At 45.0% G+C, this 23,174-nt stretch overlaps 1 protein-coding gene across 3 annotated transcripts; it reads right to left on the bottom strand.

Moving 5' to 3' along the window:
- Window positions 1-16,191: 16,191 nt before the first annotated feature.
- Window positions 16,192-17,578, bottom strand: LOC127908291 (putative protein TPRXL). Of its 3 annotated transcripts, XM_052466313.1 has the most exons (3): window positions 17,150-17,578; window positions 16,795-16,875; window positions 16,192-16,591 (listed from the first exon to the last, which is right to left on the bottom strand). In XM_052466313.1, the coding sequence occupies exons 1-3, from the start codon at window positions 17,513-17,515 to the stop codon at window positions 16,226-16,228; spliced, it is 813 nt and encodes a 270-aa protein (XP_052322273.1). In that variant the 5' UTR covers window positions 17,516-17,578; the 3' UTR covers window positions 16,192-16,225. The 3 variants fall into 3 exon arrangements, 2 of the variants coding, with proteins under 2 accessions (XP_052322273.1, XP_052322894.1); XM_052466934.1 differs by lacking the exon at window positions 16,795-16,875; XR_008067706.1 differs by lacking the exon at window positions 16,192-16,591 and having other exon boundaries at window positions 16,758-16,875; window positions 17,312-17,578.
- Between the last annotated feature and the right edge of the window lie 5,596 nt (window positions 17,579-23,174).

The raw sequence follows: 23,174 nt of genomic DNA, 5'->3' as shown, positions 1-23,174 counted from the left end.
ATTTAATATGATATAAATTATATTTATCTATGACAGGCTCTCAATGTATTAGGCTGTAATGGAATGACATTTTAGTTTTCAAAGTGCTACATACCAGAACTGGTATTCTGATGATATGGACAAATTTGTGGCTATTTCTCCATGAAATGCGTTTTTGTTGTGGTATTCTTTGGGAATATGCTGCATGCGTGTGTGCACAGTGTTACTGTTATTGTAAGTAACGAATTGGTATGTGCATAATTCATTTGCTGAGTCAGTGGTTATTGTCCATAAGTCAGTTACATTGTAACCAACACAACACAACACAACACAAGACAACACAACACACAAACATGCCCAGTGGCACCACACATCACTGCATGGTGTTGTATTTATCATGCAGACTTCGAAATAGCCAACAATAACAGAAAGGTGGGGGCCAGCGTGTGTGGGACAGGGGTGTGTTCGGGTGGAGTAAAAGGGGTAGTGGAATCCCGAGGGGACTTAATATAACTTGTCAAGTTTTCAACAAAGCAGATTAAAAGGGTGGGATGGGATGGAGGCATGGCCCCGGGAGAATAATAAACATTAGGAGTAGCAGTATTAGTTGAGACAGTGGTGATGGCAGGGTTGTACAAGGCATCACCATTAGTTACAGTAAAAGAGCAATGACTTAATGGCTTAGATATAGGAGTGAAAAAGATCATGTAAGTCAACTAAATAGTATTGATGTCTGTGGATATTGGACAACATATTTGATGTGCAGGCCTCCCAGAATGAATGAATTACAACATTCATGTAAAAAGGTTCATTGCAAATATTAAGGATGCACGAAACCCAGAAAGAAATCGGGAGGAAAAGTCAGAGTGATGGGAAAGATGGCAAGAGCAGGGGCAATCTGAGAAACAAATTGCAAGGCTTTAGAGACCAACATGGACTATAGAACACAGTGGCATCTTCTACAGAGATGAAGAGAGAGGGAGACAGAGAGCAGATCACACTGTGGGTTTCTGTAGACAGTTATATGATCGGGGTGATTGATGGTTCAGCTGCTGGGCTTGTGTGGCTACTGAGGCCCATACCTTATAAGGGAAGCCAGGCCTGAGCGCTAGGCCTCACTACTCCCCATGTCAAATCAAATCACATTTGATTGGTCACATACACATGCTGAGCAGATGTTATTGCGAGTGTAGTGAAATGCTTGTGCTTCTAGTTCTGACAGTGCAGCAATAGCTAACAAGTAATATTTAACAATTACACAACAAATACCTAATACACACATCTAAGTAAAGGGGGGAATATATAAATATATGGATGAGCAATGACAGAGTGCCATAGGCTAAGATGCAATAGATAGTATAGAATACAGTATATACAGTGGGGCAAAAAAGTATTTAGTCAGCCACCAATTGTGCAAGTTCTCCCACTTAAAAAGATGAGAGAGGCCTGTAATTTTAATCAGAAAAAGAAAAGAGAAAAAAAATCCAGAAAATCACATTGTAAATTTATTTGCAAATGATGGTGGAAAATAAGTATTTGGTCAATAACAAAAGTTTATCTCAATACTTTGTTATATACCCTTTGTTGGCAATGACAGAGGTGAAACGTTTTCTGTAAGTTTTCACAAGGTTTTCACACACTGTTGCTGGTATTTTGGCCCATTCCTCCATGCAGATCTCCTCTAGAGCAGTGATGTTTTGGGGCTGTTGCTGGGCAACACAGACGTTCAACTCCCTCCAAAGATTTTCTATGGGGTTGAGATCTGGAGACTGGCTAGGCCACTCCAGGACCTTGAAATGCTTCTTACGAAGCCACTCCTTCGTTGCCGGCGCGGCCCACGCTTGGATTGCGTCCTACCTGACAGGTCGCTCCTACCAGGTGGCGTGGCGAGAATCTGTCTCCTCACCACGCGCTCTCACCACTGGTGTCCCCCAGGGCTCTGTTCTAGGCCCTCTCTTATTCTCGCTATACACCAAGTCACTTGGCTCTGTCATAACCTCACATGGTCTCTCCTATCATTGCTATGCAGACGACACACAATTAATCTTCTCCTTTCCCCCTTCTGATGACCAGGTGGCGAATCGCATCTCTGCATGTCTGGCAGACATATCAGTGTGGATGACGGATCACCACCTCAAGCTGAACCTCAGCAAGACGGAGCTCCTCTTCCTCCCGGGGAAGGACTGCCCGTTCCATGATCTCGCCATCACGGTTGACAACTCCATTGTGTCCTCCTCCCAGAGCGCTAAGAACCTTGGCGTGATCCTGGACAACACCCTGACGTTCTCAACTAACATCAAGGCGGTGTCCCGTTCCTGTAGGTTCATGCTCTACAACATCCGCAGAGTACGACCCTGCCTCACACAGGAAGCGGCGCAGGTCCTAATCCAGGCACTTGTCATCTCCCGTCTTGATTACTGCAACTCGCTGATGGCTGGGCTCCCTGCCTGTGCCATTAAACCTCTACAACTCATCCAGAACGCCGCAGCCCGTCTGGTGTTCAACCTTCCCAAGTTCTCTCACGTCACCCCGCTCCTCCGCTCTCTCCACTGGCTTCCAGTTGAAGCTCGCATCCGCTACAAGACCATGGTGCTTGCCTACGGAGCTGTGAGGGGAACGGCACCTCAGTACCTCCAGGCTCTGATCAGGCCCTACACCCAAACAAGGGCACTGCGTTCATCCACCTCTGGCCTGCTCGCCTCCCTACCACTGAGGAAGTACAGTTCCCGCTCAGCCCAGTCAAAACTGTTCGCTGCTCTGGCCCCCAATGGTGGAACAAACTCCCTCACGACGCCAGGACAGCGGAGTCAATCACCACCTTCCGGAGACACCTGAAACCCCACCTCTTCAAGGAATACCTAGGATAGGGTAAGTAAGGGTAAGTAATCCTTCTCCCCCCCTTCTCCCCCAAAAAAAAATTTAGATGCAAGTGGCTGTTCCACTGGATGTCATAATGTATGCCCAGGCGGGATGAGCGTTTGGTAAATGAAATCATTGTTTGGGATCATTGTCATGCTGAAAGACCCAGCCACGTTTCATCTTCAATGCCCTTGCTGATGGTAGGCTTTGTTACTTTGGTCCCAGCTCTCTGCAGGTCATTCACTAGGTCCCCCCGTGTGGTTCTGGGATTTTTGATCACCGTTCATATGATCATTTTGACCCCACGGGGTGAGATCTTGCGTGGAGCCCCAGATCGAGGGAGATTATCAGTGGTCTTGTATGTCTTCCATTTCCTAATAATTGCTCCCACAGTTGATTTCTTCAAACCAAGCTGCTTACCTATTGCAGATTCAGTCTTCCCAGCCTGGTGCAGGTTTACAATTTTGTTTCTGGTGTCCTTTGACAGCTCTTTGCTCTTGGGCATAGTGGAGTTTGGAGTGTGACTGTTTGAGGTTGTGGACAGGTGTCTTTTATACTGATAACAAGTTCAAACAGGTGCCATTAATACAGGTAATGAGTGGAGGACAGAGGAGCCTCTTAAAGAAGAAGTTACAGGTCTGTGAGAGTCAGAAATCTTGCTTGTTTGTAGGTGACCAAATACTTATTTTCCACCATAATTTGCAAATAAATAAATAAAAAATCCTACAATGTGATTTTCTGGAATTTCTTTTCTCATTTTGTCTGTCATAGTTGAAGTGTACCTATGATGAAAATTACAGGCCTCTCTCATCTTTTTAAGTGGGAGAACTTGCACAATTGGTGGCTGACTAAATACTTTTTTGCCCCACTGTACATATGAGATGAGTAATGCAAGAAATGTAAACATTATTAAAGTAGCATTATTAAAGTGACTAGTGTTCTATGTATTAAACTGGCCAATGATTTAAAGTCTGTATGTAGGAGTAGCCTCTCAGTGCTAGTGATGGCTGTTTAACAGTTTGATGGCCTTGAGATAGAAGCTGTTTTTCAGTCTCTCGTTCCCAGCTTTGATGCACCTGTACTGACCTCGCCTTCTGGATAGTAGCCGGGGTGAACAGGCAGTGGCTCGGGTGGTTGTTATCCTTGATCTTTTTGGCCTTCCTGTGAAATCGGGTGCTGTAGGTGTCCTGGAGTGCAGGTAGTTTGCCCCCGGTGATGCGTTGTGCAGATCGCACCACCCTCTGGAGAGCCCTGCGGTTGTGGGCGGTGCAGTTGCCGTACCAGGCCATGATACAGCACGACAAGATGCTCTCAATTGCGCCCCTGTAAACGTTTGTGAGGGTTTTAGTTGACAAGCCACATTTATTTAGCCTCCTGGGGTTGAAGAGGCACTGTTGCGCCTTCTACACCACACTGTCTTCGTGGGTGGACCATTTCAATTGGTCCGTGATGCGTACGCAGAGGAACTTAAAAATGTCCACCTTCTCCACTGCAGTCCTGTCGATGTGGATAGGGGGGTGCTCCCTCTGCTGTTTCCTGAAGTCAATGATGATCTTGTCCTAGGTGAACACTGCTCAGAGGACAGATCAGGTCACCTGCTTGGCAGCATCAGTGACCCTGCAGTGCACTCTGCACCCAATTCAACATTCAGTGGCGTGGACCAGAATGTTTATTTGTTTTTCCATCTGTGGCAATATGTTTGCCAGTTGGCCTTATGTTTTACACTTTTGTGATTTCAATCTTATTTAGGTCTGCAAATGCTATCCTGTTCCCTTTGAGCCAGACCCAGTATGTACAAAAAAAAAAGAAACAAAAAAGCGAGATGTAATTCATATAATATAAAATGTGAGGTTAATTAATAACCATACAATATTATTCTACGTTTATATCTCTGGCAATGTAATAAAGTGCACCCTCCCTTTCTAGTGTGATGTCAATATTAAAAATAATATATAATGATGCTTCAACTGATTTCCCAAATGTCAGTGGTTTGAACTGTCCTGGTTTATGCCACGACAGCCCGTCATTCCTTTATATAATAACACGAGCCAGCGTCCATGTAGTCCTGCAGAGTGGACTGTCCATTCAATATTGAAACAGGACATTGTGTGTGTGTTTGTTTTCCCATAGCTCATTGTTTGCAGTGGGGCTTAAGGCTCCAGAAGATATGGGTTTGTGGAAAGCCTGTGTTAATCGCAGGGAATGTGATCAATGCGTCTGTGTCCAGGGGGTTTGGCAAATGGTACAAGCGAACGTTACACCAACTGACGCCCACTGGACGGCTGCCTCTGTGCATACTGGCCATGCCTGAGAGGGGGGAATCATAGGACAGTTGGATGACTGCCTATCAGTCAGTGTATGGAGGTTAGTGTGTGTTTGGGGGTGGGCATTATGCAATGTCTTCGTGGCAACATGTAAAGTAAGTAAGCAATTAAACAAATAATTGGTGACCCTGAGAAATGGAACATGAATGTAAACAAGTGTACATGAACAGGCTAACATAGTGGACACACTGTAACATGTACATCAGGGGTTGCCAATCGTTTTTGGCCAATGACCACCCATGTGAAAAAATGTATGCAATTAACAGCCAATGTTTAGTTTTTTATTTGGGGCTATGGCAGTCAATTGAAAAACCTTCTAGTAGTATTTCTGATTGTCTTCTCAATTCACCATCACATACTTTTAATGTGGGGCAGTCAATTGCAAATTAGTCTGACATATTGTCTCTTATCTCACCACCAGAGTGAGCACATCATCTCTGCTTTCACATCTAACCTGTGTGGATGATTTGTTTTTATTGCAGACGAGAGCACTGAATCCAACTTCACACATACATGAGCTGGTGAAGGGTAGCCTACCATGAGTTTTATGGTGCTTTCAAGACAACTGGGAACGCAGGAAAATACGGGGTCAAATCATGACATCAGTGATCATTAGGTCGGAAAGTCAGAGCTTCAGAAAGAAGCCAGAGTTCCTGAGTTGGAATTCCAAGTTGGATGGCCGTTCAAAACTATTTTTCCCAGTCAGAGCTCATTTCTTTACGACGTCCCAGCTGTCTTGAACACACTGAAGTCGGAATTTGAGATTTCACAGTTCCTAGTTCCGAGTTCTCAGTTGTTTTGAACGCAGCATTTAATACTCAGAGGGAGACAGCAGGTTATTTCCTTTGAGTCCCTTTGGCCTGCCCGCTGTCCCGGGATAGATGGAGCCATCTGTGCAAAAGCCCACCATTTCTCGTCAATATAGCCACGTAGCACACTGAACATCCCGTTTGCCGTTTCATGCTCAGGAACCGTGAGACAGAACAATATATCCTTGTGAAAGAGCATTCCACCGACATGTATAGGGAACAAAAGTCAATGCATGGGAATCTCGGCCCTCACAGACTACGTCCATTTGGAGAGCATAAGCAGAGGAGTTTTCTCGATTGCTAGCAATAGCATACATTATTCGTTGAACAGTTTGAGGTTAAGTTTGAGTTTATTTAATTTTTACAGAGACAGTGCACATTAATCAACGTTTCAGTAACAGTAGCGGTTTTAGCCAGCCGGCTAATTTAAAACCGCAGTCCCTGGGCAGTGTTATCTGACAAAGGTATTGATGTGAGTTTCAGTGTATATATAGTACCAGTCAAAAGTTTGGACACTCATTCCAGGGTTTTTCTTCATTTTTGACTATTTTCTAATACTTTAAAGACAAGAACTTTGAACGTTTCTTTAAGTGCAGTCGCAAAAAACCATCAATCGCTATGATGAAACTGGCTCTCATGAAGACCGCCACAGGAATGGATGACCCAGAGTTACCTCTGCTGCAGAGGAGAAGTTCATTAGAGTTACCAGCCTCAGAAATTACAGCCCAAATAAATGCTTCACAGAGTTGGGGGCAGATCGTCAGGGAGTCCAGGATTCAGTTGCAGAGGGCGGTGTTTAGTCCCAGGATCCTTAGCTTAGTGATGAGCTTTGAGGGTACTATGGTGTTGAACCCTGAGCTGTAGTCAATGAATAGCATTCTCACGTAGGTGTTCCTTTTGTCCAGGTGGGAAAGGGCAGTGTGGAGTGCAATAGAGATTGCATCATCTGTGGATCTGTTTGGGCGGTATGCAAATTGGAGTGGGACACCAATAAGAAGAAAATACTTAAAATGGACATTAGATCAGTGGAAATTTGTCCTTTGGTCTGGAGTCCAAATTGGAGATTTTTGGTTCCAACCGCCGTGTCTTTGTGAGACGCGGTGTGGGTGAACGGACGATCTCAGCATATATTTTCCACCGTAAAACATGGAGAGGGAGGTGTTATGGTGTGAGGGTGCTTTGCTGGTGACACTGTCTGTGATTTATTTAGAATTCAAGGCACACTTAACCAGCATGGCTACCACGGCATTCTGCAGCGATACACCATCCCATCTGGCTTGGGCAAAGTGGGACTATCATTTGTTTTCCAACAGGACAATGACCCAAAACACCTCCAGGCTGTGTAAGGGCTAATTAACCAAAAAGCAGAGTGATGGAGTGCTGTATCAGATGACCTGGTCTCCACAATCACCTGACCTCAACCCAATTGAGAATGTTTGGTATGAGTTGGACCGCAGAGTGAAGAAATAGCAGCCAACAAGTGCTCAGCATGTGGGAACTCCTTCAAGACTGTTGGAAAAGCATTCCAGGGGAAGCTGGTTGAGAGACTGCCAAGAGTGTGCAAAGCTGCCATCAAGGCAAAGGGTGGCTATTTGAAGAATCTCAAATATAAAATATATTTAGATTTGTTTATCACTTTATTTTGGTTACTACATGTTTCCGGGGCGGCAGCGTAGCTTAGTGGTTAGAGCATTGGACTAGTAACCGAAAGGATGTGAGATCAAATCCCTGAGCTGACAAGGACCAAAATCTGGCTTTCTGCCCCTGAACAAGGCAGTTAACCCACTGTTCCTAGGCCATAATTTAAAATAAGAATTTGTTCTTAACTGATTTGCCTAGTTGAATAAAGGTTAAAAAATATATATACATATGTTATTTCATAGTTTTGATGTCTTCAATACTATTCTACAATGTAGAAAAATGTAAAAAAGAAAGAAAAACCCTTGAATGAATAGGTGTTCTAAAACTTTTGACCGGTAGTGTATAAACAGTAAACAAAATACATCTTTGGAAACAGGTCCATTAAAATAATGACTCTCCGTTTGGGTGTGTTGTGTGTCTTGTGATGAAATTGCATCCATTGAAACCAGAGCCAGTTCAGTCACTTGTGCTGGAGGGGCTAAGTTTAGTGCCACAGTGTAATGTTCTCCATCCACCAGTTCCAGATTGGCTGATTAAATTGCATCGACTCAGCTGTCAGTCTGTCTGTCTTTCTGTCTATAGTCTCTTTACCCATACCTCCACTCCTCCCCGTGACTTTAGAACAGTGGATTTTTACTGACCAGAATTTTTCCACTCAGGTTATGGATGTGTCACTGCAACCTTAAAAGTCCTAAATGATGTTACCATTGCCCTTGATTCTAAGGAATGTTGTGCTGCTATTTCTTTTGACTTGGCCAAAACTTTTGACACAGTGGACCATCCCATTCTCGTGGGCCGGCTAAGGAGTATTGGTGTCTCTGAGGGGTCTTTGGCCTGGTTTGCTAACTACCTCTCTCAAAGAGTGCAGTGTATCAAGTCAGAACATCTGCTGTCTCAGTCACTGCCTGTTACCAATGGAGTAACCCAAGGCCTTGTCCTAGGCCCAACACGCTTCTCAAATTACATCAATAACAGCTCCCGAGTGGCGCAGAGGTCTGAGGCATCACTACAGATCCTGGTTCGATCCTGGGCTGTATCACAACCGACCGTGATCGGGAGTCCCATAGGGAGGCCCACAATTGTCCCTGCGTCGTCTGGGTTAGGGTTTGGCTGGGGTAAGGGTTTGGCTGGTGTTCTTAACTTACTTGCCTAGTTAAATAAAGGTTATATAAAAATATATTACGTAACCTAGATGGGGGAATGGCTGAGTGGGTTGTCTATGTACATCAGCGGTTCCCAAAGTAGGGGTCTCGACTCTCATGGGGTCACCTGATATGAAAACGGGGTCTCAGAGAATTTCCAAAATCCAGAGAGAAAAAACATATAGGGCCTGCACAAAACAATATATATTATAACAGCAGTATCACACTAGGGAACTCCGAAAAATGAACAAAATAAAAATATCAAAATAAATATAATACACAACATCTGAAAGAGTGGTATGGCACACAGAATCTGGCACAAACGGTGGGGGAGAGACTGATCATTTGTGTGTGAGAGATACTACCTGATATGAAAATGGAGTTGCGGGAGAATTTCCAAAAACCTGAAAAATATACAGTACCAGTCAAAAGTTTGGACACACCTACTCATTCAAGGGTTTTTCTTTATTTTTTTAACTATTTTCTAGAATGTAGAATAATAGTGAAGACATCAAAACTATGAAATAGCACATATGGAAAAAAGTGTTAAACAAATCAAAATATATTTTATATTTGAGATTCTTCTAAGTAGCCACCCTTTGCCTTGATGACAGCTTTGCACACTCCTGGCATTCCCTCAACCAGCTTCACCTGGAATGTTTTTCCAACAGTCTTGAAGGAGTTCCCACATATGCTGAACACATGTTGGCTGCTTTTCCTTCACTCTGCGATCAAACTCATCCCAAACATTCTCAATTGGGTTGAGGTCAGGTGATTGTGGAGGCCAGGTCATCTGATGCAACACTCCATCACTTTCATTCTTGGTCAAATAGCCCTTACACAGCCTGGAGGTGTGTTGGGTCATTGTCCTGTTGAAAAACAAGGACAATGAAAATAGTAAAAATACAAAACATAAAGAAAAACCCTTGAATGAGTAGGTGTTCTAAAACTTTTGACCGGTAGTGTAAGTGCTTGACTCCGTGGATAAATAATATGTTATCTTAAGACTCTAGGGGCAGTATTTCATTTTTGGATAAAAAGACGTGCCCGTTTTAAGCGCAATATTTTGTCACGAAAAGATGCTCGACTATGCATGGAATTGATAGCTTTGGAAAGAAAACACTCTGACGTTTCCAGAACTGCAAAGATTTTCACTGTGAGTGCCCTAGAACACAAGCTTTAGGCAAAACCAAGATGTTACTGCAACCAGGAAATGAACAGGATTTCTGAAGCTACGTTTTGCATTGTCTCCTTATATGGCTGTGAATGCGCCAGGAATGAGCCTACCCTTTCTATCGTTTCCCCAAGGGGTCTGCAGCATTGTGAAGTATTTGCAGGCATATCATTGGAAGATTGACCATAAGAGACTACATTTGCCAAGTGTCCGCAAGGTGTCCTGCGTGGAAATTGGTGCGCAAAACTCAGCTGCTGGTATTTTTCCATGGGATTCTGAGAGAAACCATGATTCCACGAACGGCATATCAATGAAGAGATATTTGACAAAACACCTTGAGGATTGATTCAAACAACGTTTGCCATTGTTTCGGTCGATATTATGGAGTTAATTCGGGAAAATTTCGAGGTTTAGGTGACTGAATTTTCGGTTCGTTTCGGTAGCCAAATGTGTAGTAACAAAACGGAGCGATTTGTCCTACACAAAGAATCTTTCAGGAAAAACTGGACATCTGCTATGTAACTGAGAGTCTCCTCATTGAAACATCTGAAGTTCTTCAAAGGTAAATTATTTTATTTGATTGCTTTGCTGGTTTTTGTGAATATGTTGCGTGATACATGCTACGCTAAATGCTAAGCACTCTTACACAAATCAACACTCTTACACAAATTATTGATTTTCTATGGTTCAAAAGCATATTTTGAAAATCTGAGATGACAGTGTTGTTAAGAAAGGGCTAAGCTTGAGAACAGGCATATTTATTTAATTTCATTTGCGATTTTCAGAAATCGTTAACATTGCGTTATGGTAATGAGCTTGAGCAGTAGTCACGATCCCGGTTCCGGGATGGGGAGTAATAAGAGGGTTTACATTACAATGTGTACTTTCTCAATCACCCTTGGACTAGTTACATATACAGTGCTTTCGGAAAGTATTGAGACCCTTTGACTTTTTCCACATTTTGTTATGTTACAAGCTTATTCTAAAATTGATAAAACCTTTTTTTCCGTGAATCGACACACAACACCCCATAATGACAAATTTTTGCAAATAAAAAACAGAAATAACTTATTTACATAAGTATTCAGACCCTTTGCTATGAGACTCGAAATTGAGCTCAGGTGCATCCTGTTTCCATTGATCATCCTTGAGATGTTTCTACAACTTGATTGGACTCCATTAAATCGCTTTTTCCCCCTCATCAATCTACACTCAATACCCCATAATGACAAAGCAAAAACAGTTAAAAAAAAAAGTTTTGCAAATTGAAAAAAAATATATAAAACTATATATTCAGACCCTTTACTCAGTACTTTGTTGAAGCACCTTTGGAAGCGATTGCAGCCTCTGGTCTTCTTGTGTATGACGCTACAAGCTTGGCACACCTGCATTTGGAGAGTTTCTCCCATTATTCTCTGCAGATCCTCTCAAGCTCCGTCAGGTTGGATGGGGAGCGTCACTGCACAGCTATTTTCAGGTCTCTCCAGAGATGTTCGATCGGGTTCAAGTCGAGGCTCTGGCTGGGCCCCTCAAGGATATTCAAGACGTGTCCTGAAGCCACTCCTGCATTGTCTTGGCTGTGTGCTTAGGGTCGTTGTCCTACCAAGAAGTATCTAGGGCAGTGGTATTCAAAGTCGGGGTCCCGACACCTAGTGGAGGGGAACTGCAGTGTAATCTGCAATTTAATGTAATTTTTGTTAGATTTATTTGCTGGGTACAGATCGTTGTATTTGACAATATACAAATATTTTTGAGAAAGATAATAATAATTTTGTACGCCCAATTTTTCAGTTTTTGATTTGTTAAAAAAGTTTGAAATATCCAATAAATGTTGTTCCACTTCATGATTGTGTCCCACTTGTTGTTGATTCTTCACAAAAAAATACAGTTTTATATCTTAATGTTTGAAGCCTGAAATGTGGCAAAAGGTCGCAAAGTTCAAGGGGGCCGAATACTTTCGCAAGGCACTGTACATTATGTACAGGTCATATGTACAGTACACATTTCGTACATGCATTTTTTTTATATAGGGACCTGTGATGCTTTCCATTGCCATTCACTAACATTAAAACATGTTTTTGAATAGCAACAGCAATCCACACATAATCTGCCAAGGTTATTTTGATTCTGTAATGTGTGAAAGTACTCAAATAGTGATGGTAATGGGAAGCTGCTGTACTGTGGTGAGGCTTTGACACCTATGTGAAATTGAACGTTAAACACATTGTAGTGCTTTGCAAATATCTATACGATCTAGTTGTACATGGTACTACAATGCTACCCAATATCTTAGAGGCATCTGAAACTCAGACAGTGAGACCTTACCTATACAACACCAACCCCCACTTCTCTGTCAAGTCTTTAGAACGCCACTCCAGTCTATTCCACTTTGCAACAAATGCAACATAGTCACATATGTTGATGGTGTCCTATTTCAAATGCTCGATCTATTTGTAGGGTCTGCAAACTGCTAACACGCTTTTTTCTACATAGGTATACATGTTTGACACTGGCCGCTCAGAGGTCAAACCATGTGTGGATTCCAAAGAAGGTGTCACTGTAGCCCAGCGTTAACTTCCTGTCTCATATTCTATGTTTCATGTAGTACAGCCATCATCGCTTCTAGGGGAGTTCTCTGCTCGTTCAGCCTCTTCCAGGCCTCTTCTACACTCTAACCTTCTAGGCTTTCCTTAAAAGTAGCCTACATCCCTCAGTGCATGTGAAACGGAGTTGGATTTGTATCCTTACTCCCCAGCTTGAAATGTCTACACATGCGCTATGAAATTGCTAGATTTTCGGTAGCGTAGTTGGCAAAAACATTTTCAAGAGGTCGGTCACGTGAGTTTGCGAAGCAGAGTATTCGGGATCACGTCCATTAGCAGACGTGGAAGGAAGCTAAACTGTTACGCAAGCACAGTGACACCTGTTACTCGTGCTTTACTTTCAATAAGCAACAAGCTGGTCGTTGTCGGTCGTCCTGACCAATTGTGCTATTTTATGTTTGTTTTTTTGCGCTGATCATTTCCTATGACCGAAAAGAGATTCTGGACATCAGAACAGCTATCACTAACCTCCATTTCGACAAGGACTTCTACTTCAATGAGTCAGAGGCACAATACATATTGATTATCGCGGACCAGACCCAAATCCCTGACACTCGAAGGAGGAGACGGCGCTATAGAGGCCGACATGCGGGATACCTGACGAGAGCAAGTCGGAGAGTTGATAAATTGCCTTTACCATCTGTTCTATTGGCAAACGTGCAATCACTGGAGAATAAACTGGATGAGCTCCGTTCGAGACTATCCTATCAACGTGATCTGAAGAACTTTAATATTCTATGTTTCTCAGAGTAGTGGCTGAACAAGGATATTATAAATATAAATCTAGGTGGTTTTCTATACATCGGTAGGACAGTATGGCTGCGTCAGGGAAGCTCAGAGAGGGGGTGTCTCTTTGTTAGCAACAACTGGTCCGCAATCTCTATTATCACAGGTGTCAAACTCATTCCATGGAGGGCCGAGTGGCTGTGGGTTTTCACTCCTCACTTGTACTTGATTGATGAATTAAGGTCACTAATTATTAAGGAACTCCCCACACCTGGTTGTCTAGGGCTTAATTGAGAAAACAAAATCCTGCAGACACTAGGCCCAGAGGAAGAGCCAGAGGGGTGTCCGGGGTGGCACTGGACACCCCTGCCTTCTGATTGGCCAAAATTTAATTTGCTACTGGCAGTTTGATGCTGATCTCATTTCACCTCTTGTTGAAAGAAGCATTTATTTTGACGTTTTCAAATCGAGGACGAGAGAATATTAAAGTTGGTTGCGAGATACAGAAGAAGAAGAGAGAATAGTTCCACAGATCCATGAGTTCTTTTCGCGATAGCATCATATTTGAAGTAAGTTTTAAGGTTTAGCATCGGGTTTAGGTTTCCTGAACAACTTTTACGAAAGTTGAGTCGCTGTGTAAGTTAAAGTTACACCTTTGGCTCCATTAACAGACAGTTAATCAGATAAGAGAGATCAGCGCTAACTAAGTTAGCCGTTTCACATCCGTTACACTCACCCCCCTTTTGACCTCCTCCTTTTCCGCAGCAACCAGTGATCCGGGTCAACAGCATCAATGTAACAGTATAACTTTAGACCGTCCCCTCGCCCATACCCGGGCGCGAACCAGGGACCGTCTGCACACATCATCAACAGTCACCCACGAAGCATCGTTACCCATCGCTCCACAAAAGCCGCGGCCCTTGCAGAGCAAGGGGAACTATTACTTCAAGGTCTCAGAGCAAGTGAAGTCACCGATTGAAACGCTATTTAGTGCGCACCACCGCTAACTAAGCTAGCCGTTTCACATCCGTTACATATACATCAATGATGTCGCTCTTGCGGGTGGTGATTCTCCTCTCCTCCTCTCTTCTATCCACCTCTACGCCGATGACACCATTCTGTATACTTCTGGCCCTTCTTTGGACACTGTGTTAACTAACCTCCAGACGAGCTTCAGTGCCATACAACTCTCCTTCTGTGGCCTCCAACTGCTCTTAAATGCAAGTAAAACTAAATGCATGCTATTCAACCGATTGCTGCCTGCACCTACCTGCCCGTCCAGCGTCACTACTCTGGATGGTTCTGAATATGTGGACAACTACAAATACCTAGGTGTCTGGTTAGACTGTAAACTCTCCATCCAGACTCATATTAAGCATCTCCAATCCAAAATTAAATCTTTAATCGGCTTCGAATTTTCACAACAAAGCATCCTTCACTCATGCTACCGAACATACCCTCATAAAACTGACTATCCTACCGATCCTTGACTTTGGTGATGTCATTTACAAAATAGCCTCCAACACTCTACTCAGCAAATTGGATGTATTCTATCACAGTGCCATCCGTTTTGTAACCAAAGCCCCATATATTACCCACCACTGAGACCGGTATGCTCTTGTTGGCTGGCCCTGGTTTCATATTTGTCGCCAAACCCACTGGCTCCAGGTCTTACCATAGCATCACCCACCCATAGCACGTGCTCCAGCAGGTATATTTCACTGGTCACCCCCAAAGCCAATTCCTTCTTTGGCCGCCTTTCCTTCCAGTTCTCTGCAGCCAATGACGGGAATGAATTGCAAAAATCACTGAAGCTGGAGACTCATATCTCCCTCACTATCTTTAAGCATCAGTTATCAGAGCAGCTTACAGATCATTACACCTGTACATAGCCCATCTGTGCAATGTGTAGGTCCACTGAGTGGACATTTTGAACCTTGTTTGAAGTCAGCAGGTCACATGACCAAGGAGCTATTTAAATTTTAAATTTAGAAAAATTCATGTAAAATCTTGTGAGATGAAAATGGACAAATTAGTGTGTGCAATATAGAAGGGTAGTCCGTGGATATTCTGAACCTTGTTTGAAGTCAGTAGGTCACATGACCAAGGAGCAATTTAAATTAAAATGTAGGAAAAATTCATGTAAAAACGTGTGAGATGAAAATGGACAAACTAAAGGGTGTGCAATATGTAGGCTCACTGAGTAGACATTCTGCACCTTGTTTGAAGCCAGTAGGTCACATGACCAATGAGCTATTGAAATGAAAAAATGTAAATAAATAATTTAAAATAGTGTGAGATGTAAATCGACAAAAAGAAGTTTGTTGAATGTGTGTCTATGCCATCGGGTTAGCTACAACCAGTGTTGAAGGTTTTAGGAGTAATGGTTAAAGAGCTATTGAAATGATAAAATTTGATTTGTCACTATGCTGACCATCCCTGACTGCTGTTGGTGAACTACAGGCGAATATCCAACCTGAAACTGTCTTTACCTCTGGGATTTTTAGGTACAGTTATGATAATGGTGATTTGAGATTGGACTAAAATGTGGGTAATTGGATGCTTCGATGCAACCATAGACTGTTTTATTTTTGCATAGGGTCAATAAAACATGAAAAGAAAGGGAGAGAGATCAGACTTCATTTTAAAGAAGCACAAACAGGCAGATCAGGTGCAAACAGACCCCAGCCCTTGCATCACCACTGGACCCCAGCTCCTAGCAGCTCCATGTGGTCACCTGAGGACCCAGTCTACCACCAGGTCAGAGTCCGAGTCTGTGTGGTCAGACTTCACAAGGACCCAGTCTACCACCACCAGGTCAGTTCAGATTTTAAGTTTAGCTTCAGTTTGTAATAGATGATTTTGTCAGATTAAGCCTCACTTTAAAATGTTGGTTGTTGATTCATGTGTGTTCTTGTTTTGATGGCTGTGACATTTTTATGTTGATTATACACTAATGGTTCTTGTGTTATTTTAATGTAATAGATGTATCAAGGGATGACACAGTGACCTCTGAGCAAGACCGTGGGCCAGAGCTGCTGGGGGATGTCATCGAGCCCCTCCCAACTGCATCAAGGGATGACACAGAGACCTCTGAGCAAGACCGTGGGCCAGAGCTGCTGGGGGATGTCATCGAGCCCCTCCCAACTGCATCAAGGGATGACACAGAGACCTCTGAGCAAGACCGTGGGCCAGAGCTGCTGGGGGATGTCATCGAGCCCCTCCCAACTGCATCAAGGGATGACACAGAGACCTCTGAGCAAGACCGTGGGCCAGAGCTGCTGGGGGATGTCATCGAGCCCCTCCCAACTGCATCAAGGGATGACACAGAGACCTCTGGATGACACAGTGACCTCTGAGCAAGACCGTGGGCCAGAGCTGCTGGGGATGTCTGGGCAAGACCGATGTCATCGAGCCCCTCCCAACTGCATCAAGGGATGACACAGTGACCTCTGAGCAAGACCGTGGGCCAGAGCTGCTGGGGGATGTCATCATCATCGAGCCCCTCCCAACTGCATCAAGGGATGACACAGTGACCTCTGAGCAAGACCGTGGGCCAGAGCTGCTGGGGGATGTCATCGAGCCCCTCCCAACTGCATCAAGGGATGACACAGTGACCTCTAAGCAAGACCGTGGGCCAGAGCTGCTGGGGGATGTCATCGAGCCCCTCCCAACAGCATCAAGCTGCTGGGGATGTCATCGAGCCCTCCCAACTGCATCAAGGGATGACACAGTGACCTCTGAGCAAGACCGTGGGCCAGAGCTGCTGGGGGATGTCATCGATCCCAACTGCATCAAGGGATGACACAGTGACCTCTGAGCAAGACCGTGGGCCAGAGCTGCTGGGGGATGTCATGCCCCTCCCAACAGCATCAAGGGATGACACAGAGACCTCTGAGCAAGACCGTGGGCCAGAGCTGCTGGGGGATGTCATCGAGCCCCTCCCAACTGCATCAAGGGATGACACAGTGACCTCTGAGCAAGACCGTGGGCCAGAGCTGCTGGGGGATGTCATCGAGCCCCTCCCAACTGCATCAAGGGATGACACAGAGACCTCTGAGCAAGACCGTGGGCCAGAGCTGCTGGGGGATGTCATCGAGCCCCTCCCAACTGCATCAAGGGATGACACAGAGACCTCTGAGCAAGACCGTGGGCCAGAGCTGCTGGGGGATGTCATCGAGCCCCTCCCAACTGCATCAAGGGATGACACAGAGACCTCTGAGCAAGACCGTGGGCCAGAGCTGCTGGGGGATGTCATCGAGCCCCTCCCAACAGCATCAAGCACCAGATATGCTGTTCCAAAAGGACCCAATGGTAGGCCAGGCCTATACTTTAAACTACACCCAATGGTAGGCCAGGCCTATACTTTAAACTACACATTTAGTTGGCAGCTGTTAGTATCTAATCTTGTGGATCCCTTAATTATACATTTCCATAGAGATATGACACATTATTTAACGTGTATTTCAGACATTTCAAGATCCAGAGAAGATGGTCCTGTACAGCCGTGTTTGAAAACATTTCCCAGAACTCAGCATGGTACTAGGAAAAGGGCTTTCAACAGCAGTACTTACATGAACTCAAAATATAGGGCAGAGAGGGTCATCGAGAGTCTGGTGACTCTCACAACAAGGATCATTTTTTGACAATCTTCGAAGAAATAGCAAAGCATGACCTTCTCATTGTGAAAGGGAAGAATGCATGTGGCAATGTTAAGTCCACAAGCCACCAAATCCAGAACAAATTCCTGAGGGTTTAGCTGAGATGGTACAAAGTGAAATAAGAGAAGTAAAAGAAAGTGACGTTTTTAGTGTAATTGCAGATGAAACTAAAGACTTAAAGAAAAAATAACAAATGTCATTCCAGCCATAACAATGAGCCGTCCTCCTATAGCTCCTCCCACCGGCCGCCTCTGCGGTAAACACGTACACACTCCAATCACACGGGCGCTCTGTTAAACACAAGGTGCTCTGAGGAGCAGTTGTCTTGTGTGTGGAGACCCTTCCCCCTTTTCACTCCCTCCCGGTTCCCTTGCTGCTCCCTGGCGCTTCCACAGCAGGGCCTTAGGGCGCGTCTTATTAGTTCACGGGGACCACTGTCCCGTCCCCGCTGTTCCTCAAGCTGCTGCTAGCTTTACATAACTGTTCATCCTGTCTGCCAGCCCAGGCATCTGGAGCCAGAGAGAGGATAAAGTGGCAGGCTGGCCCAGAGTGCTTCACTCTGTCTCCTCTTTTCCTTCTCTATCGTCTCCTCAGTGAATCCTCACCAAGCAGAACCTGTCTGGTCTGGCCTCACACCAGCATAGAGAAAAGCAGGACCTGTCTGGTCTGGACTCACACCAGCATAGAGAAAAGCAGGACCTGTCTGGTCTGGACTCACACCTGCATAGAGAAAAGCAGAACCTGTCTGGTCTGGCCTCACACCTGCATAGAGAAAAGCAGGACCTGTCTGGTCTGGCTTCTGGTCTGGCTTCAAACCAGCACAGAGACAAGCAGAACCTGTCTGGTCTGGCCTCACACCAGCACAGAGACAAGCAGAACCTGTCTGGTCTGGCTTCACACCAGCATAGAGAAAAGCAGGACCTGTCTGGTCTGGCTTCTGGTCTGGCTTCAAACCAGCACAGAGACAAGCAGAACCTGTCTGGTCTGGCCTCACACCAGCACAGAGACAAGCAGAACCTGTCTGGTCTGGCTTCTGGTCTGGCTTCAAACCAGCAAAGAGACAAGCAGAACCTGTCTGGTCTGGCTTCACACCAGCATAGAGACAAGCAGAACCTGTCTGGTCTGGCCTCACACCAGCACAGAGACAAGCAGAACCTGTCTGGTCTGGCTTCTGGTCTGGCTTCAAACCAGCAAAGAGACAAGCAGAACCTGTCTGGTCTGGCTTCAAACCAGCAAAGAGACAAGCAGAACCTTGTCTGGTCTGGCTTCAAACCAGCACAGAGACAAGCAGGGCCCAGGCACCCTGGTGGAGAGACCAGCATGTGTCATGGAGGCCTCAGTGGGCAGAGCAGGTGTGTAGACGTAATGCAGAAAGACATAAAACCTATGCATGGACAGTGTTCAGCATGTAGGTGTATTTTGTACATGGTCAACACTGAAAAGGAAAAACTACAAATATCAAGACCAAGACAAATTAAATGACTGATTGAATGGGTTTTATTGATTGGTTGATGAACATTTGAAAAGGGAACCTCAAATAAGCTGCAGAAGTGAGTGGTGCCCAACATGCAGTCATGGTAATGCTGTTGACCATGGTGCATTAATCATGGAGGGATTTATGAGGTTGACAGGGGCACACGGGAGGGGCATGGGGACATGGACAGAGACAGAGACTAATTTGGTCAGTCATGTTAGGGGAGGATAGGCACGGCACAGCTGTGAAACTGGACCCTGAGCATTGGCTTAGAGCAGGGGTGTCAAACTCATTTTGCCCCGGAGGCCCCATTGGGTCTTCAACAAGGTCTGGAGGGCTGAACTGAAAATATGGTATATTTCCTCGCCGTCAAAATTAGCAACTAATTGTCCTATATCAATCGTTTTTGTAATTTCCAATGCTCCCTGACTGTCTAGTTTCATTTCTGTGATTATTAGTGAACTTATTTGACCCTGCTGGTCATCTATGAACATTTGAACATCTTGAAGAACAATCTGGCCTTAAATGGCCATGTACTTAAATGGCCATCTTCCTGCCTGTCAAGGGAGTTTTCCCTAGCCACCGTGCTTCTACATTTACATTGCTTGCTGTTTGGGGTTTTAGGCTGGGTTTCCGTATAGCACTTTGTGACATCTCTTCTGATGTAAAAAGGGATTTATAAATACATTTGATTGATTCATTGAGATAGCCTATATTAAATACACCACCAGCTTGATTTTGTTTAATTTGAGGGACCTAGGAGACAGTTGTTTTGAAGCTCATTTCCTGACATTCTACGTAATTTAACAAGACTCATGACTATTTAATAATAATAATAATAATGGATAAGGAAAATAAAGTCCAGACCAGATTTCCAGACATACACTATATACACAAAAGTATGTGGACACCCTTTCAAATGAGTGGATTTGTCCATTTCAGCCACACCTGTTGCTGACAGGTGTGTGAAATCTAGGACACAGCCATGCAATCTCTATAGACAAACATTGGCAGTAGAATGGCCTTACTGAAAAGCTCAGTCACTTTCAACGTGACACCGTCATAGGATGCCACCTTTCCGACAAGTCAGTTCGTCAAATTTCTGCCCTGCTAGAGCTGCCCTGGTCAACTGTCAGTGCTGTTTTTGTGAACTGGAAACATCTAGGAGCTATAGCCGTGAAGTGGTAGGCCACACAAGCTCACAGAATGGGACCGTCGAGTGCTGAAGAGCTTAACGCATAACAATTGTCTGTCACACTCACTACCGAGTTTCAAACTGCCTCTGGAAGCAATTTCAGCACAAGAACTGTTTGTCAGGAACTTCTTGAAATGGGTTCCCATGGCCGAGCATCCGCACACAAGTCTAAGGTCACCATGCGCAATGCCAAGCATCAGCTGGAGGGGTGTAAAGTTTGCCGCCATTGGCCTCTGGAGCAGTGGAAACGCGTACTCTGGAATGATGAATCACGCTTCACCATCTGGCAGTCCGAAGGATGGATCAGGGTTTGGCGGATGTCTGGAGAACACTACCTGCCCGAATGCATAGTACTGTAAAGTTTGGTGGATGAGGAATAATGGTGTGGGGCTGTTTTTCATGGTCCATGCTAGGCCCCTTAGCTCCAGTGAAGGGAAATCTGTGCTTTCAACTTTATGGCAACAGTTTGGGGCCATTTATTGTTTCAGCATGACAATGCCCCGGTGCACAAAGCGAGGTCCATACAGTAATGGTTTGTCGAGATCGTAGTGGAAGAACTTGACTGGCCTGAACAGAGCTCTGACCTCAACCCTATCTAACACCTTTGGGATGAATTGGAACGCCTACTACGAGCCAGGCCTAATCATCCAACATCAGTGCCCAACCTCATTAATGCTCTTGCGGCTGAATGGAAGCAAGTCCCCGCAGTAATGTTCCAACATCTAGTGGAAAACCTTCCCAGAAGAGAGGCTGTTTATAGCAGCTACACATTAATGCCCATGACATTGTATGAGATTTACTTCCCAAGCAAAGTCAAATTTCTTTTACTGCTTGCCTCTGGAAATTCATAGTTCAGCTTCATAATGACAAACCAAAGATATTCCCATGTGTATCAGAGTCGCATCTTCCTTGTACCACAGAAAATAGCAAGCTTGAAACATATTGCAGAGACAGATTCCACTTCCCCCATTAAGAAATATGAACCTGGTTATTGAGTCATCACACATTTGGTTATTTATTACATTGCTATGACCGGGACCCCTCAGTAGCAAAGCTTAGCTTCTCTTGCCTTCTACTTTGCATAATGGGAGGGATTAGTAGTGTTTGCGTCACACCCATCAACAATTTTGTTGTCACATGGGCTCTCTTTGATTTAATATCTGTCAGTAATTGCACTACTGATATGTAATAGATCTCAGACACAAGGCACCTGCAACATCTCATACTGCTGCTGAACATCTCAAAATAATGTTATACACTGCTCAAAAAAATAAAGGGAACACTTAAACAACACAATGTAACTCCAAGTCAATCACACTTCTGTGAAATCAAACTGTCCACTTAGGAAGCAACACTGATTGACAATACATTTCACATGCTGTTGTGCAAATGGAATAGACAACAGGTGGAAATTATAGGCAATTAGCAAGACACCCCCAATAAAGGAGTGGTTCTGCAGGTGGTGACCACAGACCACTTCTCAGTTCCTATGCTCCCTGGCTGATGTTTTGGTCACTTTTGAATGCTGGCGGTGCTTTCACTCTAGTGGTAGCATGGGACTGTGTCTACAACCCACACAAGTGGCTCAGGTAGTGCAGCTCATCCAGGATGGCACATCAATGTGAGCTGTGGCAAGAAGGTTTGCTGTGTCTGTCAGCGTAGTGTCCAGAGGATGGAGGCGCTATCAGGAGACAGGCCAGTACATCAGGAGACGAGGAGGAGGCCGTAGGAGGGCAACAATCCAGCAGCAGGACCGCTACCTCCGCCTTTGTGCAAGGAGGAGCAGGAGGAGCACTGCCAGAGCCCTGCAAAATGACCTCCAGCAGGCCACAAATGTGCATGTGTCTGCTCAAACGGTCAGAAACAGACTCCATGAGGGTGGTATGAGGGCCTGACGTCCACAGGTGGGGGTTGTGCTTACAGCCCAACACCGTGCAGGACGTTTGGCATTTGCCAGAGAACAACAAGATGGCAAATTCGCCACTGGCGCCCTGTGCTCTTCACAGATGAAAGCAGGTTCACACTGAGCACATGTGACAGACGTGACAGAGTCTGGAGACGTCGTGGAGAACGTTCTGCTGCCTGCAACATCCTCCAGCATGTTTGGTGGTGGGTCAGTCATGGTGTGGGGTGGCATTTCTTTGGGGGGCCGCACAGCCCTCCATGTGCCAGAGGTATCCTGACTGCCATATGGTACCGAGATGAGATCCTCAGACCCCTTGCGAGAACATATGCTGGTGCGGTTGTCCCTGGGTTCCTCCTAATGCAAGACAATGCTAGACCTCATGTGGCTGGAGTGTGTCAGCAGTTCCTGCAAGAGGAAGGCATTGATGGACTGGCCCGCCCGTTCCTCAGACCTGAATCCAATTGAGCACATCTGGGACATCATGTCTCGCTCCATCCACCAACGCCACATTGCACCACAGCCTGTCCAGGAGTTGGCGGATGCTTTAGTCCAGGTCTGGGAGGAGATCCCTCAGGAGACCATCCGCCACCTCATCAGGCGCATGCCCAGGCATTGTAGGGAGGTCATACAGGCACGTGGAGGCCACACACACTACTGAGCCTCATTTTGACTTGTTTTAAG

The sequence above is a fragment of the Oncorhynchus keta genome, chromosome 1 (assembly GCF_023373465.1).
Source record: "Oncorhynchus keta strain PuntledgeMale-10-30-2019 chromosome 1, Oket_V2, whole genome shotgun sequence".
Classification (NCBI taxonomy): domain Eukaryota; kingdom Metazoa; phylum Chordata; class Actinopteri; order Salmoniformes; family Salmonidae; genus Oncorhynchus; species Oncorhynchus keta.
This window is presented reverse-complemented; position numbering and strand designations above follow the sequence as displayed.

Bases quoted from the DNA above. Each gene is read 5' to 3' on its own strand.
- LOC127908291 (XM_052466313.1), bottom strand. From the start codon at position 17,515: ATGACATCCCCCAGCAGCTCTGGCCCACGGTCTTGCTCAGAGGTCTCT. The intron at 16,876-17,149 runs GTCTCTGTGTCA...TCTTGCTTAGAG, and splicing joins GCCCACGGTCTTGCTCAGAG to GTCACTGTGTCATCCCTTGA. The intron at 16,592-16,794 runs GTCACTGTGTCA...TGTCATCCAGAG, and splicing joins GCCCACGGTCTTGCTCAGAG to GTCTCTGTGTCATCCCTTGA.